At 60.7% G+C, this 17670-nt stretch overlaps 1 protein-coding gene across 3 annotated transcripts in view; it reads right to left on the reverse strand.

The window, feature by feature from the left end:
• Positions 1-4673: 4673 nt before the first annotated feature.
• EPHB3 (EPH receptor B3) overlaps positions 4674-17670 on the reverse strand; it is a 30567-nt gene continuing 17570 nt past the window's right edge. For 2 of the 3 annotated variants that reach the window (XM_069792594.1, XM_069792596.1), the window contains exons 4-16: positions 12539-12694; positions 12052-12387; positions 11120-11244; positions 10788-10956; positions 10588-10693; positions 10118-10215; positions 9810-9932; positions 9463-9710; positions 9001-9216; positions 8760-8909; positions 8476-8669; positions 8155-8310; positions 4674-7840 (exon numbers count right to left, since the gene is read on the reverse strand). In XM_069792594.1, the coding sequence (XP_069648695.1) occupies positions 7732-7840; positions 8155-8310; positions 8476-8669; positions 8760-8909; positions 9001-9216; positions 9463-9710; positions 9810-9932; positions 10118-10215; positions 10588-10693; positions 10788-10956; positions 11120-11244; positions 12052-12387; positions 12539-12694 (2186 nt within the window). In that variant the 3' untranslated portion in view covers positions 4674-7731. The remainder of the gene's footprint in view (positions 7841-8154; positions 8311-8475; positions 8670-8759; positions 8910-9000; positions 9217-9462; positions 9711-9809; positions 9933-10117; positions 10216-10587; positions 10694-10787; positions 10957-11119; positions 11245-12051; positions 12388-12538; positions 12695-17670) is intronic. The other variant, XM_069792595.1, reaches the window with a different exon arrangement.

Consider the following 17670-nt stretch of genomic DNA (forward strand, 5'->3'; position numbering starts at 1 on the left):
GGGCAGCGGCACGGAGAGCGGGAGTTAATGAGATGAAAGTGGAAAGCCTGGCACAAAGGATTAGCTCCCGGCCGGCTCTGCTGCCGAAATCCCAAGGTTCCCTGGGAAGGCTTTCCTTGCACCATGGCCACATCCTGCCTGGGCCCGCTCGCCAGAGGAGGGATGTGCTTGGAGCAGCAAAATTTGGCTCTTCTTCACCGGTGTGACCCCTTGATGGGGACCAGGCTGTCCCAGCCACCAGCTCCCCCTGCTCCACCGCATCCCTGCCCCAGCTCCCGGTCCCCCTCCGGAGGGTCCCTGCACAAGACCATCCCTAACAGCATTTACAGCTGCCGGTATTAAGCAGAAATAAAAAAACCCAAGTGCCGATTAAAAGGACACTGATGAAATGCCAGGAGAAGAATTACAGCCCTAATAAACCACTGCCTTCTGCTGGGGGTGGGTGACGGGGGGGTTTATGAGGCCATTTAAACTTCACTGTCAGAAAGGTGTATTAAAACCATAAAGGCCCCATTGCCTCTCCTGTCCGCTGGATGCCGGAGCACGGCTGTGGTCATAAATCCACCTGCTCGCAGCCCGGGGCGAGGGGCCCGAAGCCCGTTGTCCCTGGGAAAAGCCATGAGGAGCAGCAAGGCCTCCTTGGCTGGGGTCTTGGAGGGTGACGTCAGCCCTGGCGTGAGATAAATGCCGGCCGCGGGCCGGCGGTGCTGGCAGGGATGGGATTATCTCAGTGCAGGGGCTGGGACATGCCTCGTCCATCACCCACCTCCTGCCTGTCTGCCTGCCGGGAGCATGTGAACGGGAGCCCGTGCCCCTGGTGCCGGTACCCCCCATCCCCTGCCCGCCGCCCGGGCCCAAGGGGACATGGGCTGGGACCGCAGCACGGCCGCCGTCACGCTGTCAGGGACAGCCCCAGCTCCATACCAGCCCCGAGATGTGCTGTGCCATGGGGTCCGTCACCCGGGTCCTCGACCCCATGAGCCCCAGAGCCAGGGCTGGCGTGGGATGGGCTCTCCCCATCGCTGCGCAGTCCCGCAGCTTTGTTTGCACAGGGCTGATAACGCCAGCTCAAACACCTCGGCGCTCCCGCCCCGGTGCTCCTGCCCCGTCCTTGGTTCATCCTCCCGCTCTCCTTCCTGCAAGGCTCAGCTGTGGATAGAAACACCCGCCACCTCCCTGGAGCTTTTGGCTTCCCTCCTCTCCATCAGCGGCTCCCGTGGGGTCCGTCTGTGCTGTGGCGTTGCGGGATGGGGGTGGAGATGGGGAGAGGGATAGGGATGGGGACAGGTACAGGGATGGGGATGGTGCTGGAAGATGCTTTCCAGCACAAGTCACCTGGCACTGCCTGACTCACCGCCCCTGCGATGGGTCATGGTTTCAGCTTCATCCTCCTGGGGTGCAGTCCCGGCTCCCCACCTGGGTGACGCTGGGGACAGCGGGATGAGGGAAACCTGCACCAAGGGAGGTGGCAAGAGGTTGAGCCACCCCGGGGGGTAGTGGCACGGGGCACCCTTCTCTCAGGGCACCAGCATGGGGCTGCTGGGGTGGCGGGGATGTGCTGGGGGTCAGTGGGGATGGCCAGGGAGCCCCAGGAACCTGCAGGACCCAATGGGGGACTAGGGTGGGTGGTGGGTCCCTCTCCCCTCCATATGCTATGCTAGGAGGAGCCGCTCGCCCCCTCTGCTGCCTGAGTTTGGGGGCCCTCGGCCCCTGCTGCTTCCCACGCTGGCTCATTAACCAGTTCAGAGTGAGGAAACCCGTTAATGGCATGAAATGACTGCAGGCTGCGGGTGGTGGGGAGTGCGCGGGGAGCCGAGCCCAAACCCTCACGTAGAGCGAGGACTGTTGCTTTTCCCCTTCCCTTTGAACTTCCCCAGCTGCCCGGAGCTGCGGTTCCCCTGAGCACGGACCAGGGCAGCTGGCGCGGTGGGTCACAGCGGGGTGCAGCACCCGTACCCCCACCCACTGCCGCACCGATCCCCTCCCTGGGCTCAGCCCATCCACCCCAGCTTCAGGGCAGCGCCCGGGTTCAGGGCATCGCTCTGGAGCGTCTGGCTCTCGCGCCGGGATGGGTCATCGGAGTTTTGGTTTTGCCGGGCTCCCGGTCACGCCATCCCCAGGGGAAGAGGTGGGGAGGGGGTGCTGCCAGGGCCTGGTAAGCACCGGGCCAGCGGGCGAAGCGAGCGTGCCGGGAGGTGGCTCGCACACCCCCGTGACTCAGCCGGCTCCGGCGGAGGCAGAGGTGGGGTAGCGATACTGGAGCTAAAAAAAACCCAGCTGAGCAGCCGGGGAGAGGAAATTTCTCATTAGCCAGAAATGTGTGGCTGAACCTGTCTGACACCCGGGGCGGCCCTCGGCCCCCGGCGGTGATACCGTCCCCGGCTTCGAGGGAGATCAAAGCGGCCGCGGGGGCAATAAGGGGGCTCAGCGGCCGGTTGGGCTGTGGCCGTGGAGGGGGGAGCAAGAGGTCTCCCCATTTCCCCCAAGTGCTCCAGGAGAAGCCAGATTTGGGTGGCAGGAGGGGCTGGACGGGCGATGCTGCCTTGTGGGGTGATGGCCAGCGAAACCCATGCGATGCAAGCTGGCAGACACCGGGGCATCACTACCTATCACTCCTGGCCATGCAGCAGCCCCTTTGCTCCCCCTGTTTCCAAAGGAGCCAACATTTCCAGCCAGGGTGGCCGGTGGAGGGGAATGATGCAGCCCCCCCGGCACCAGCCCCAGCCCTACCAGCAAGACCACTATGGCTTTCCCTCTGATTTCTCCCTGCAGATCCAGCCTTTCCCCAACACCAGACCACCACGTCAGGTCGAGGCATTGCCCCGGTTTTGTTTAATAACCCAAAGCTGCCTTTTGCCTCCCGGTCCAGCGTCAGTCAGATTCTGCTCCTCGAACAAGGCAGGCGGGCGCAGGGTGATTAATGCGGGCGCGTTCGCTCACTGGCTGAGTGCTGCCAAAGACGATGTCAGCTCCCAGGCATCTGGGGGAGAACCGCCTCCTGCTCCCCAAGGCAGCCCCCCGGCCCCTGGATCCCCTTTTCGGGAGCATCCCAGGCTGGCTGGCAGCTCCTGGCACAGGGATGCTGGGGGGGATCTTGTCCTCCATGGTCCCCCTGTGGGGACACTTAGCCCTGCTCGAGGGGGTAAGAACGCAGCCCTGGCAGCAGCGGGCAGGGAGGACGGGTGGCAGCGGCAGCCGAGGACGGGCGCTGTACCACGTGCAAGCCCCCTGCTAGCTGCTAAAGGAGATGGAAGGAAGGAGTGGGAAGAAAATGATTAAAACAATTTCTATTTTTTTTTTAGTAAAAAAAAAAAAAGCCCTGGGAAAAAGCCGCGTAGGGTCCTGGCACGTGAACAGAGTCTGTAAGTGGTCTTAAAAATTACCAATAAATAATCTTAACGGGAAACAGAAGGAGCAGAGCCGGGGCGTTCATGGGTGTCTCGTGGCTCCCCCTGAGCATGGGAAAACTCGCCGGGTCCCGTCCCTCGTGCTGCAGGGACAGCCTCTTCCCGGGCCGCGGTGCATCCCCGGCTCCGGCCACGAGGCAACGACCCGCCTGGCCGGCGTCCGTCCCGTTCTTGGCTGAGCACAGTGCAGGATGCGGCCCCCGGCACGACCACGCTGGCGATTCCCCTGGGTGCAGGGTGGCAGCGGGGATGAGGCATGGTGGGGGCCATGGGGGTGCCCGTGCCCCCGCTGCCCCATGCCCTGGGCTGGCCTGCCGGGTCACGGCCGTGCTGTGCCGAGCCGTGCCGAGCCGTGATCCCTTCCAGCTGCGCCGGCCCCAGGCGGCTGACGGGGCTGCGGGATCCTCTCCCTGCCAAGTCGTCGAGGTGTCAGCCAAGAGTTAGCAGGGAAAACGCCAAGCAGCCGGCAGAGCCGGCCAAGCCATCATCCCTGGCCTTCCTCCTCCTCCTCTGCTGCGGAGAGCCTCCCACCCTCCCGCCGGAGCCCTGAGCCCCCAGCCCACCCCAGCGGGACCCCTTAGCACCCGGTGTGCTTTTGCCCCAGCCGTGCCCCCGGGACCCCCCACTGCCGCTCCCAGGGTGTCGTCTGTCCCCTGCCCCCCCGGCCCCTCCACCTGGGGCACGTCCCCCTCCTCTGGGCCTGTCTGGAAAGGGACGGTCCCCCCTCCCCGAACTTTCCAGCTCTCTGCAGAGCGGGAACAATCGTAGCCTTTGTCTTCCCTTAATCTCCTGGTTAGGAATTAAAAGGGGGGAAAAAAACCCAGCAGCACAAAAGGCTCTTTTGCACAGGCTGGGAGGGGGGAAGAGCAGGGTTCAGGCAGAGCACAGGCAGGGTGCAGGCAGGGCTTGCTTTCCCCCGCACCCCAGCCTGGCCACCAGGCTCCCCAAGGGTCACCCCACACTGTCCCCATCACTACTGCCCCACGATGTCCCCGCAGTGGCACCCGAGGACTGCCAGCTCGGGGAGCATCGCCTGCTCCCCTCAGCCCCTCAAAGGTCCTCACCCACCGGCTGCCCTGGGAGGTGGCGGGGAGCATCTTTGGGGAGGCTTGGGCTCGGCTTGCACCCGTGTGGGGCCAAGAGCCTCCTGCTCACTGCCACGGACCTGCTTTTACTCACACAAGTGCCCAAACGCACCCATATCCACCCAACGCAGGGCTCCCCACCACCCAGAGCCCCCCAAGAACCACGCAGGCACCGCAGACCTCCATAAAATTCCTTAAATAATTTAATTGAAAAAAAGTCTTTCCGTTAAAAAATATTTTTACAAACGCACGCTCGCATTAATTTCCCTTGCTGCTGTTTTTCACTGTTGCTTTTCTTTCATCATCGAACACAGCTTTCCCCCTATATGTATCTGTATGAAAAGAGAGGTGGCAGGTACAGCACGTGAAGAGCCACTGGTGCAAACCCTGGGTGCAAACTGGGCAGCGTGGGGGGCCGAGGCTTGAGGAAGACCCCGGGGCTGACTGCAGGGATACTGCAACCTGCCCCATGGGAGCAGGGTGGGCACAGAGAAGGCTGGGAGAAGGGGGTTTGTTGTGGGTTTGCTGTTTAAAATGAGTAGCAAAGGCAGGCCAGGCTGGATGGTTGGGGTGGGGATGCCTGGGATGCACTGGGACCGGTGGGACCCCAAACCTTGCAGCAGCAGGACCTTTGCAGCACCAGGGCTGGGGGAGCAAGGGCCGCAGGGCCAGCCCCTGAGCCCCACAGAGCTTCCAGTCAGGGGGGCTGAGGGGGCTAGCAAGCCCAAAATGAGCTCTGACATCTATTTGGCTGCCTGCTCTTAAAAGCTTCCCAATGCCAGGTTGCTTCGCCTGACCTGGGAGAGGGGGGAGGTCTGCCCAGCACTGCCGTTTGGGGTCCCACTGTGGCGGAGGCCAGGGAGCAGCCAGGGTGGGCAGGACTGGGAAACCCCAGCGAAACTGGTGTCCCCAACAGCCAGCATCCCTGATACATCAAGTGGAGGAGGGACGGTGGGATGCGGGAAGCCCGTTCCCTGGCACAGGACCTGCTGCCAGCTGCCCTCTCGGCCTTGTTTACTGTTCCTTGGGGAGGAGGACGGGGTTAATGAGAAACCCAAGGGCAGGTGAGTTTCAAGGAAAGGGGAAAAATAGCACCTGCTCAGCTAACCCGGGGCAGGGAGGGGAGCAGGGCCGAGGGCAGTGGGGGAGCGCAGGGGTGCACTCCCTCATTTCGGGGAGCACCCGCTTGCCCCTCTGCACCGCCAGCAAAGCACCCCGGCAAGCGAGCCAGCGAGGTGTACTACCGCCAAGGGGGCATAAGGACCTTGTTAGGACCCCCAGCATGAGCACCCGGGGGTCCCACTCAGCTATTAGGGTGCAATCCCCCTGGGCTGAGGGCATGGGGACCCCCCCGGCCCCGCTCTCCCAGGGATAGCAGCCCCTGGGGGGGGTTACCTTGCTGCCTGCAGCAGAGCTGGCTGCCTTGGCATGCACCCACCTGGCTCAGCTGCTGCCATTTCACAGAGAGGAGGAGTGACGCTGGTGATGCAGGGATGCCGGTGGCTGTTGCAACACTCCTGCCCGGGGCCGGACTCTGCCTGGGGAGAGCAGAGGAGGACTGGAGCTCCGGGGAGAAGCCCCGGGGCTGCGGGGACCCTCTGGCGCTGGGATGGCCAGTGAGCATGGCTGCTACCCGCTCAGTTTTTGCACACCGGGTTTGGTTCTCACAGTTCCAGCTTGACTTGAGGAGGGGATGGGGAAAAAAACAATGATGAGCATCTCTGAGTGCATTAGATGGGAGTTTCACAGCTGGCTCTGCCCTGGGACTCTCAACCTCCACCCTACGAGCCCCACAGGGGAGCACGCCGGGTCCCCAGGCGCTGCAGGCTGGGTACGGCATCGCTGCCTGGCCCGACCCTGCAGCAGCGCTGGTGCCGAGGGGGACCCTGCGGGACCACCTGAATACGCGACAGCAAGAGATGGGGGTAGCAGAAAGGGGCACAGAGCCAGCCTGGGGCTGGCCAGGAGGAGGAGGACCCCGATGGGCAGCGAAGCCGCAGGCAGCCGGGCCCATCCAGGGAGAGCGCGATCGAGCAAAGGAAACTCCAGTAAAATTCTTATTGCCTTTATTCTGCCCATTGCCTCACACAGTCCTGCCGGCCAGCACACACCCACGCACGCATGCACACACTCACGCACACTCAGGCACGCTGGGAGTCTCTCCCTCGGCTTGGAGGAACCGGGCTGCAGTGAATCCTCAGGGAAAGGTGAGTGAGTCTTTTGGCAGCAATCACAGCGTGTGTCAGGAGCGGGGCGGCCGCGCCGGCGGCACCCGCTCCTTCTGCATAAAAGAGGAGGCTGGGGGAGACCGGGCCTTGGCCCCCGGCGCAGCCCCCGCCCCAGCCCCGCTCTCCGGCCCCTGGAGGGGGGAGCGCGGCTGCCGTCGGTCCGGGGGCGGAGGGTCCCTGTGCAAACGTGCTGACGGCCTCGCTCTGCAGTCCAGAGCCGGCCACGAGAACCAAGAGGGTAAGAGATGCGGAGCTGGGCGCCTGGTCCCCCTCCCTCCCCTTTCTGCTCCCTCTTATTTTTTTTTTTTTTAATATATCTCTTTTTTTTCTTTCTTTTTTTTTTTTTTTTTTCTTTTTTTTTGCCTAACTCCCTGCATAGTAAATCTCATGGGGTTCGGGTTCTGGCGTGCAAAGCCAAGAAAGGGAGCGAAGCCTTCCCTTCGGACACGTTCCAGTGCAGACCCTCGGGCGGAGGGGCCACCAGGGCTAGAGGAGAGGAGTGATTGTCTGGGGCCGATGGCCCCGGCCCTGTTGCTGGCTCGGCCTCCCCCAGCTGCTTCCAGGTGGGGACCAGAGTTAGGGAAGGCTTCGGACGTATCCGACGGACTCAGCGGACGGGTAAACAGTCTGTGGCCTCGGGGAGAGGAGGGAAGTGAGGACACGGGGGGAAAAGGGGGTGAAAAGAAATCCAAGAAGCAGAACAACTCTTCAAACCGATGAGCACCGAGACAGGGCGGGAAGCGGGATGTGCCATCTCTGTCCCATAATCCATCTTCAATATGAAGATGCGTTGCTGCCTCGCCGCTCCAGGACACGGGACGAAAAGCTGGGCTCCCTCTCGGCACGAGTGCCTCTGATCCAGGGAAGGGTAGCCCATCCCATCCCGTCCCAGGCGACCGTCCGAGGCAGAGGAGCGCCGTGTGAAGGGGGAAACGGGAAGCCGGGCTGCACCGCAAACTGAACCTGGTTGGCAGGTTCCCTCGGTCCGTTCCAATGCAGAGTCCCCTGCGGTCAAACCTGCACCGGGAGTGTCTGGTTCATCTGCAGCCTCATGTCCTGAATGCTGCTCAGGATCTTCTTCTGGTGCCCTGCTAGCGTCACCCCTATCCTCAGCAGGTCTCTGCAAGGAGAAGGTGAAGACTCAGCCCCCATGCCAGCACCAATACCAGCACGTGGCCGTGCCCCATCCAGCTGCGGCCGACGGACCCATCCACCTTCATTACAGCCCTCTGCCAAGCTTCAGTGTCCCTCTAACACCACAGGGGACTGCACGCTGAATCCTAGACCTCAACTCCCTTGGGAAAACCCCATGCACAACTCAGCCCTCCACATGCTCAGGCAGGAGGTGGCAGCTGCCGGAGAGGCAAGGGACAAGGGACAGTGTAGAGCAGCTCCAGCCCCAGCTTTCTCTCTCCTCCACAAGCAGTTACTTACTCCGCAGTCATCTGTGCCACCAGGTCGAAGGAGGCAAAGCCGGCATTGACAAAGTTCTCCTTGTACCGTCCCATTTTGATGGCGTCCAGCCAGTCTCCCACGGTGGTGAAGGTGGTGTAATCTGGGACGGTGCGGTCCAGGAGTGGCTGGGAGATGCTAAAGCACAAGAGAGCCACAGATCACAGGGAGCAGGGGACAGAGAAATGTAACTGGAAGCGGGGGAGATTTCTTATCCCTGCCCTCTCACATCTCGAGTCCCAACCACCCCAGCATTCCCTTCCCTTTGGGGAAGTCCTGACTGGAAGCGGGGATGCCACTGACCCAGACTGGACGCTGGCAATGACTTTCAGGCTGGCAGCGTTGCGGATGAGCTTGTCCAGCGTGTTGACAATCTGTGCAAACTTGGGCCGCAGGTTGCGGTCCCGCACCCAGCAGTCCAGCATCAGCTGGTGCAGTGCCGTGGGGCAGTCCATGGGGGGTGGCAGGCGGTAATCCTGCTCCACTGCATTGATCACCTGTGGAGAGACATGCGGAGGCAGGCTGTGAGCCACCCGGGCTCCCCCCTGGGGCAATCCATAGCTCCCCGCTCCCCAGGGAGCACTTACATCCTGGTTGGACATGTCCCAGTAGGGTCGCTCCCCGTAGGACATCACTTCCCACATGACGATGCCGTAGCTCCACACGTCACTGGCTGAAGTGAATTTGCGGTAGGCAATGGCCTCAGGAGCCGTCCATCTGATCGGGATCTTGCCCCCCTGCACGGATACACAGCTCCATTATTTAGCACATACCTGAGGCGTCTCCCCCAACTCCCAAATCGGTGGATCCACCACGAGTGTCCCATACCAGGGAGCTGGTGTAGGTGGGGTCGGCCGGGTCGTCCTCCAGAAAGCGAGAGAGCCCGAAGTCAGACACTTTGCAGACCAAGTTACTGTTGACCAGGATGTTGCGGGCAGCCAGATCCCGGTGCACGTAGTTCATCTCTGAAAGGTACTTCATGCCAGCGGCGATGCCTCGCAGCATTCCCACCAGTTGGATGACCGTGAACTGCCCATCGTTCAGCTGCAAGAGTAGAGATCAGAGGGGTTTGCAACACCCCGAACAGACTGGGGAAGGATCCCAATGTGCTACCACCACCTTCCTCCACCCTAGAGCCACCCCTCTTCCCCCACCCCATGATGTCTATGCACAGCTTAGCCCTGGGGATGCCAGCACAACAATGCAGAGAGATGGAGAAGGAGGGCTTGGAGCTGCTGTCCCCCATGTGCTGCAGCCCCCAGCCCAGGGCAGGAGGGGATGGATGCTCACCCGGAGGAAGGAGTCAAGCGCACAGTTCTCCATGAACTCTGTGATGATCATGACGGGGCGGCTCTTGGTCACCACACCCTCCAGGTGGATGATGTTGGGGTGGTCAAACTGGCCCATGATGCTGGCCTCACTCAGGAAGTCCCGCCGCTGCCGCTCCGTGTAGCCCACCTTCAGTGTCTTAATGGCCACAAAGATCTCACGGCGGCCAGGCAGCTTCAGACGCCCGCGGCACACCTCGCCAAACTCCCCTGCATTGGGGAAGGGGAGAAGGGGGAGGCACGGTGAGCCACGCGGCAGGGTAAGGGGTGGCGGTCTCAGCTGCTGCTGTGCCTAGCCCCGGGACTTGCCTGCTCCAATGACCTCCTCGATTTTGACACAGGAGATGTCAATCTCTTTGGCGAATTCCCGGACGGCTTCGTTGGGGTCCTCGTAGGTGAAGGGGTCAATGTAGACCTTCATCCCAGGGGTGACTGCAATGGCAGAGGAATCATCACCAGGAGGGATGCCACACGGGTGACAGATGCCGAGACAGCTTGGCCAGCTGTCAGCCCATCCCTCCCGGTCCCTGGCTAGCGAGGGCTGCCCCTTCGCTTGTGCATGGGGCTGGAATTGGGAGAGGGCAGGCAGAGCCCATTTGTTGGGCTCTCACACTCACCGTATTGCTGCAGCTTCTCTGTGTACTCAGGGTCTGTGCTGTTGCGTTGCTTCCTGCCCAAAGGAGACGAGAGGAGGTGTTCAGTAACCATCCCTTTCCTGATGGGGCAAAGACATTGACTGCCAGCTTCCAAATCCCAGCACAGACAGCCTATGCCAGAGAGCTTCCCCTCCGGCAGCCTGCAAGCAGAGCCATCCCTCCACCCAAGGTGCAATGGGAGAAGATGGCCTAGTTGTGCTGAGAGAGGATGGCAGGAGTCTGGGCAGAGCCCCAGCTGGTGCTGGGGAAGCAGAGATGCACAGTCCTCCCACGGGACCCACGCTCTGGTACCCATGTGTGGCAGGTCCAGTCCTTTGCTCTCAGACTGGAGCTGCCAGAGCTCTGCCTACAGGCAAGGGGGAAAGCTCTGGGGCAGACACAAGCAACCCCCAAACCCAGCTCTGAACCCCCCTTCCCTGCAAAGCCAGTACCTGAAGCAGACGATAGCGATGATCACCACAACAATGACGAACAGCAGCCCTGCAGTGGCTGAACCCACTATCAGAGGCAGCTCCTGGAAAGTCTTGCTGGTGGAGCCTAACAGAGGGGGAGGCAGGAATCGAAGTCAAGCTGGGAAAGGAGCACGTATAGGGGGGCTGGGGGACAGAGGCAGCCCAGCCCTAGTACCTACCGTCCTCTGCAGTTGTCTGAAACTCTGTGGGGAGGCTGTAGCGGCCATATCCAGCCACCGTGCGTGCCCGGACCTGCACCATGTACCGAGCATTGGCCTTCAGCCCGTCCAGCCGCACTGAGTTCTTCTGGCTGGTGACTGTGTTGGCGATGCCATCGCTCTGGCCTTGCTGTAGGGGAGACATGTGGGTGTCACCTCTGTGAAGCAATCCCCCCTTTGCTGGCTCCCACATCCCCCAGGCACTATCTCTACAGGGACCCCCTTTGCCACAATGCTGATGGCCAGCCAGAAAGGCTGGAGGAGAGAAAAAGCTGCTCTGCCTCCTGCTTTACCTTCTCTGAGTACTTGATCTCATAGTCAAGAATGATGCCATTGGGTCTCTCTGGAGGAGTCCACGACAGTGTCATGCTGTTCCCGGTGCTGCTGTGTAGGTGCATCGTAGGCACGGCAGACGGGGCTAGGAAAGAGGGCAGGGGAGGAATGAGCCATCTGTGCCAGGATGACCCCTCCACCATCCCACATCAGTGTAGGGGACTGTCTGCCTGGGACCTGCTTGGATAACCTTGGTGGAAAGGCATGGAAAAGCTCTGAGACTGGCCTCCCGCAAGTCTCTGTAGGGAGGTGCGGTCTCAGCATCTTGCAGCCAAGGTGATAAGAGACCAAGGAGAGCCTTGGAAATAGCACCGAGGCAATGCTTCACCCCATGCCTAGCTGCAAACTGGCCCGGGGAAGGGCCCTGCCAGCCCAAACCAGGGCTCCTTCCCCTCCTCCACTCACCAGGAGCTCTGCGCTCCACCCCACCGACAAGACCCGTGAAATCAGATCAGAGTGCGGCGGCTGGAGATTACCAGCACGCTGGAGCTGGGCCAGAGCGGGAGGAAGGAGGGAACGGCAGAGCGCTCGGCTGGCTGTGAAGGTCTGAGCTGGTGCTGAGCCTTCACAGGCCCACAGGGGAGAAATCTCATTTCCTTCCTCCTCCCTTCGCAGCAGGCATAACATCTCTGGGGTAGGTCTAGGAGATCCAGAGCTCTTTGGAGCATCTGCCAACCCTGCCCTTCTCCACTTGCATGCGTTCTGATCTCATGTCCTCCAGGGACATGCGTTAAACGGAGAGGACAATTTACCCAGGGGATTAGATGCAGGCACAGAGAGCCAGTAACACAGCAGCACAAAGGACTGCAGCCTCCAAGGCCGTCACGGCAAGAAATCCCTGCTCCGCTCTGCAGTGGAGAGCCAGCCCCTGCTCTCCGGCAGCTCCACTGACCTGCCTGGTTGGTGGTTATGTTGACAGAGGCGAAATGGGGAGGGTAGGGGCTCTTGTTGGAGATGCCATTCACGGCCTGGATCTCAAAGGTGTACTGGGTGTGGGCCATCAGGTTGCTGATGTAGATGCGACGCTCGGTGAGGCCGAGCTGGCGTGGCACGAACTCCACGTTGTCGTCGCAGCGGGTGCACAGGCGCCGCTCCACACTGCACTTCTTGCAGATGACGTTGTAGAGCAGGTCATCCCGCCCACCCGTGTCCTGCGGCTCGCTCCACTCCAGCACCAGCGACGTCTCATTCACGTTGGAGATGACGCTGCGAGGGGCAGAGGGGACGCCTGCGGAGGGAATGTGGGGGTCAGGGATGACGTGCCCCATGCCTGGCTCACCTCTGGCGTGGGCACAGCACACTCCCCCTGCCCCAGATGTGGACCCCCGCCACCTCCACAGCTCCCCTTGCCTCCCCTCCTCGCCCAAGGCAGGACTCACTGGTGCAGGCACTGTCTGCGGGGTCCGTGTCTGCCCGGAAAAAGCCGTTTCGACACGTGCAGACTGTTGCTGCTCCCGAGGTGGTCCGGCTGTTGGGAGGGCAGGGAGAGCAGGGACCTTCCCCCTGCTTAGACTTGAAGGTTCCCGGGCCACATGCTGGAGGAAGGGAAAACAGACCTGAGTTATAAAGTGCACCCAGAAAACATCCACCATTCCCCTGAAGGCCGGGCAGACCCTTCCTCGTTGCCCTGCCAAATCTCTGATCAGTGGCTTGAGGACTAAAGGCCACCTACAAGCCTTCCCACCGCTGTCAGCCGTGCCCAGGGACGCGGTGGCCCTGGCCGGGCAGGGCAGGCGAGAGCGGGCTGCTGGCACAGGGCAGGGGTACCCGCCAGCGCAGGCACAGCTCTGCCCAGGAGACGCTGTGCTCCGGCAGCAGACCTGGGGCAGTCGGAGATGGGAAGAGCTGGTCACCACCAGCAGTATGGGGGTCACGGCAGGTCCAGACAGGAGAGCACATCCCCAGTTCTGTTTCTTCACTGCACTTTCCAAGGGCTTTGCCACACTCTTCCCCAGCTGGTTTTCAGGTCCAGCACCCTCCATAGGGTCAGCGATCCGTTCTCCAGGGAAATATGGCTGGAATAAGCAGCCCCTGCGAGAGGCCTCCGCCATCCGAAATGCAGCCACTTAGCCCCAAACCTTCCGCCTCGGGCTCTTCAGCCACTTCTCAGCCCCCGGGGCGGTGGCACCTCCCGAGGCCGAGGCTGGCTCAAGTGGAGCGCTGAGTGAGATTAAAACATTCCTGCAGGTCCTTGGCTAAAGAGCTGCTTCGGCACCGCTGCCGCCTCCTACCCCCCCGCTTCCGATCAGGGTCCTTCAGGGAGCCACAAGTCCTGGGATCTGCCCCGGCTGGCACCACGGGGTGTTTAGTTGTAACACGGGGCACGTGAAAGGATTAATGGCACTCGAGCCAAGGGGCAGAGTGGCCTCGGAAACCCGACCCACACCTTGAAATAGCCTGATTTATCACAGTGCTGCCCCAAGGAAGAGGGTCTCGTGCTCTGCGTTCACAGCTGGCCAAAGCGGTGAGAGACCTGCTGGTGCCGGCTCTGCTTTGGCATCACCCTGTTTGCCACGGCCGGGGCCACATCAGCACCAACGGCCCTGGAGGGGGACACATCCTCATCGCCCTGATGGGGTTAGGGCAGCTCCCGAGGGCACGTAACCCTCCCGGCAGCTCTGTCCCACCTCCCACGCCTGTCACACATCACCCCGTAAACAGGAGGAGGTTTCCCGGTGCTTCACCAGGCTGTAGCAAGTGAAGTTTCCTGCTATGAGGCATCTTGTGACACCCTCCGTGGAAGTTTTCCGGCTGGTTGCAGCCCCATGCGTGGGGCATGGAGTGCTGCTGAGTCACACGCTGCCCGGCCGGCCCTGCGGGGACCCACACACAGCTCTGGGGTGCCGTCCTGGCACCCCAGTTTGCCCAGGCACCGAGCAGCAGCAGCCCCAGGGGAGAAGCCCCACTCCGTCGCAGTGCTGCTGGGCAAGGGGACGCGTGAGCAGCCCCATCGCGGGGGAGGCACCCCACTGCCGAGGAGGGGACCTGTGGACTGTGTGCTCTCCAGCACCCCTGCCCGGATGGGTGGCAGGAGCTGCTTCCCACTCCCAGGGCACGAGCCTTCGGGCAAGGAGACTCTTCTTTGGTCAAAACAGGACCGACCACATGGCTGGACTCGCTCCAGCTCCTTGACCCAAGTTCACCCAACCTCTGGGCCTTCCCTTTGGAAATTAAAGCTTAGCCCATCCCAACTGCACAGGCTGAAGGGCAAAGGAGTGCGCAGACCTGCTCCTCTGCAAGAGATGAAGACTGTCCCCGCAGTGAGCAAGTCCAGGGCTCCCGTACCCCCAGCCCAGGCCACCCTCGCCACCATGAAACGCAAAGACGTGGACAGCAGATGCCCAGAGGTAGTGGAGCAGCCTCAGCAAAGGCAGACCCACCCCAGCCAGAGTCCCGGGCGGTTCAAACTGGGTGGATGCAGATTCACACATAAGGAACCAGATTGCTGAGGAATGAGATGACTGAAACCTCTTGGACAGGAACGCTCTGGGCTCAGAAAGCTGCCAAACATGCTTCGGTTATGGACAGGAGCCCAGATCCATCAGGGACAAAACCCCCTGAAATAACAGGCTTGTTGGGGAGAGAGTGAAGCTGGAGCAACCAGAGCTTTGAGAAGCCAACAGTCCAAGTGTGACACGGCAGCCAGGGACAGCAAGGTGCTCTGCAAAGGACGCAGGAGGGATGATGATGGCCTCTGGCCGGCGGGTGCTGAGCATGCAGGAGGTGTCTGGTGGGTTATGGGCACAGAGGGGACAGTGACCTCCTGCGCTCCTGGACATGGGAGGAAGGGATGGGCAGTGCCATCCTTGGGCAGCTGCCTGCCATCCTGCAGGAGTGCCCAGCGCAGGCAAAAGGGATAAAGGTAATTTTTTCGCACCCTTATGCCACCCTGACAGGAGGGGGACGAGGCACATCCCAGCCCTGTTGTTAAGCAGAGGAAGAGCAGGAGAGGGACCGAGGCCCAGATGCACTCCAGTGTTTAAGTTTCCAACTCCGCTTAATAAATCACAGCATAAAGACCTCGGTGGCAGCGTGACAGCTCTCAGCCGCCACATTTGAAGGCTGTAACCAAGCTGAAAGTTGATCCCAGGTCCCCGGTGGATAAGCCGCTGTGTCATCTCTTCTCTGCAAGAAACTGCCTGTACAACAACCACTGTCTTGGCCGGCACGCTGGGGAACGAGCCTGGGAGCTCCAGAGCGGGAACGTGACTCCATCCAGCCGGAGCCGGGGAGCCAGGCTCCCCGCTCCCCACCGAGAGGTTTGCATAAGCACTTTTCCCGCTGAAGTGTCCTCAAATAAAATAACAACCCTGAACCTCCGCACACAGATCACATCTCCTGGTGCCAGGCTGCGGTCACCTCTGGGGAGAACATGACAGTCACTGACAGCCACAGGATAACAGGTCAGGGAACCGAAGCGGAGCTCCCCAGTCTGAAGAGGAGCCGCTGGTTTGATGGGAGGGAGACGCCGCCTGGCCTGACAGCGGGGATCAGCTGCAGAGGGGATTTCTGTGGGGTGCAGGAGGGAGGGGGGCAGTAACGCAGCCCTGGGGCTGCTGCAAAACTGCTCCTGCACCCACTACAGGGCATCGCACACTCGGCACAGCATGGCACGGCAGCCGCTGCCAGCCATCCGGCTGCTTCTGGCAGCCCCTCTGGGATTTTCACCAGTCGCCCACCTCCGGGGCCTGATCCTGCCTCGCAGAGCTGCAGCACAGGGCTGGGGGAAGAGGAGGGCACTCTTCCCAAATACAGTCCCCACCCTGGTGAATGAAGTCCAAGGGAGGGAGCCGAAAAAAACACCGAAATAAAACCCTCCTGGCAGCAGCAGCGAGCAGTGACTCATCCCGCAGGCAGCCTCCATTACTGCACGGGATGCGGGCAAGCAGCAACGAACCCTGTGTACATCCCCAAAACTTTGGGGTCCCCTCCCTTGGGAAACGGAGGGAAGGAGGAAGGGATAGCCCACGGCACATCGGGAAACACCAGCCCCGAACTACCCTGTTTCAGGTCTCGACTGCTTTCCCATCCACACGACGCTGTTCCAGCCCGGGCAGCATCCTTCCAGCTATTTCTCTCCCTGTAGGACTGAAGCAGAACGCCTCGCTTGAGCCTAGATAAATTAAACCGATCACATCCCTTTGTCCAGCAACCCTGTAATTTCTCTAAAGGCAGCAATCGAGTTTGCCTGGGACGATCTGTGCTTTATGAACCTGCACGGCTCGCTCCCTTCCCGCTTTCGTAAGCGGCTGCAGATGGATTAGAGCCGTGGAAGCAACAGCCTGGCTACAGCTGAGGCGGTAACTCTCTTTTTAAGTCTCTCTTAAAAGGCACTTGATTTTTTTTTTTTTTTTTTTAAATTACCCTTTGGGTGGAAATATTTCACACTAGCACAGTCCAAAAGTGAATGGAGTAAATTTGAAGGGGAGAGAAGGGAAAGAGCCCTCAGGGATTTGAACAGTGGCATCCAAAGAACAGGCGGGAAACCAAATTTTTTTTTTTTTCAAAGGAAAAAAAAAAATTTTCAATAAGCAAAGCTGCCTCTTGAGCCACAGTGGGTCACAGGCAGGACGGCAGGGGCAGATTTCCTCGACCGTGTTACAAGTAACCCATTGTGGAGCTGCCTGGCTGTAAACCGGCAGCTCTCCCCTGCCTGCGCTGCTGAGCTGCCTTTGATCTGGAAGCCCAGGCAATTAATAGCAGGCAGTTTCACTTCCTGGGTTTCATGCAGCAAGGCCGTGTTGCAATGCAAAGCTGCAAACAGTTGGCAAGTGCAATGCTTGCTTGGCATTTTTTCTTTTTTTTTTTTTTTTTTTTTAATTCAAGGTGATGTTTCCATTAGTCACTGATTGCAAGGGAAATTTATTTTCACAGAAATTCAGATTTTGGCCCCAGCTTGACCTGCTGTCACCTACTGACTGTACCCAAAAATACAGCGCCTGGTGCCATCAGAAAAGGGACATCAAAAAAGCTGAGAAATGGGTCCGAGGAGAGCACAGCATCACGCTGCACACTGTCTGCCTGGGTGCTTTTTATGGTTTTGGTGTCCATCGACTGTACCACACAGCCTCAGTCCCCTTCCTGAGCAGGGCATAGGCTCTGGGGACATCGTGGCCGCCCTCAGGACCCCACCGTGGGCACCGAGGGCCACGCGAGGAGGGGGCTCACTGCTAGCCCTGGTACGGAGGCCAGCCAGACCCCAAACCTTTCTGTCTTTGGGTGAAGCCAGCAACACGAGGGGTGCAAACCCCGGTGAATCCGGTGCAGGGAGCACGTGCCCAGGAGCATTTCTGGGGAGGTGCCACGCACCGGGCTGCTCTTCGCCAGGAGCCCCGTACTGCTCAAAGAAAACTCCCACCGCCTGCCTGCACAACGCGAGGAAGGCTTTGACACCGAATCCCCTGAACGTTTCGGGTGCTTGCAAACCAAAAGAAGGGCCGGGGCTGGGGGAAAGGCTGAACCCCAGGGGACGAAGGGCTCGGCATGTGAGGGGGCGAAGGCAGCGCACCCC

This window comes from Haliaeetus albicilla, chromosome 9, assembly GCF_947461875.1.
Source record: "Haliaeetus albicilla chromosome 9, bHalAlb1.1, whole genome shotgun sequence".
NCBI classification, from domain to species: domain Eukaryota; kingdom Metazoa; phylum Chordata; class Aves; order Accipitriformes; family Accipitridae; genus Haliaeetus; species Haliaeetus albicilla.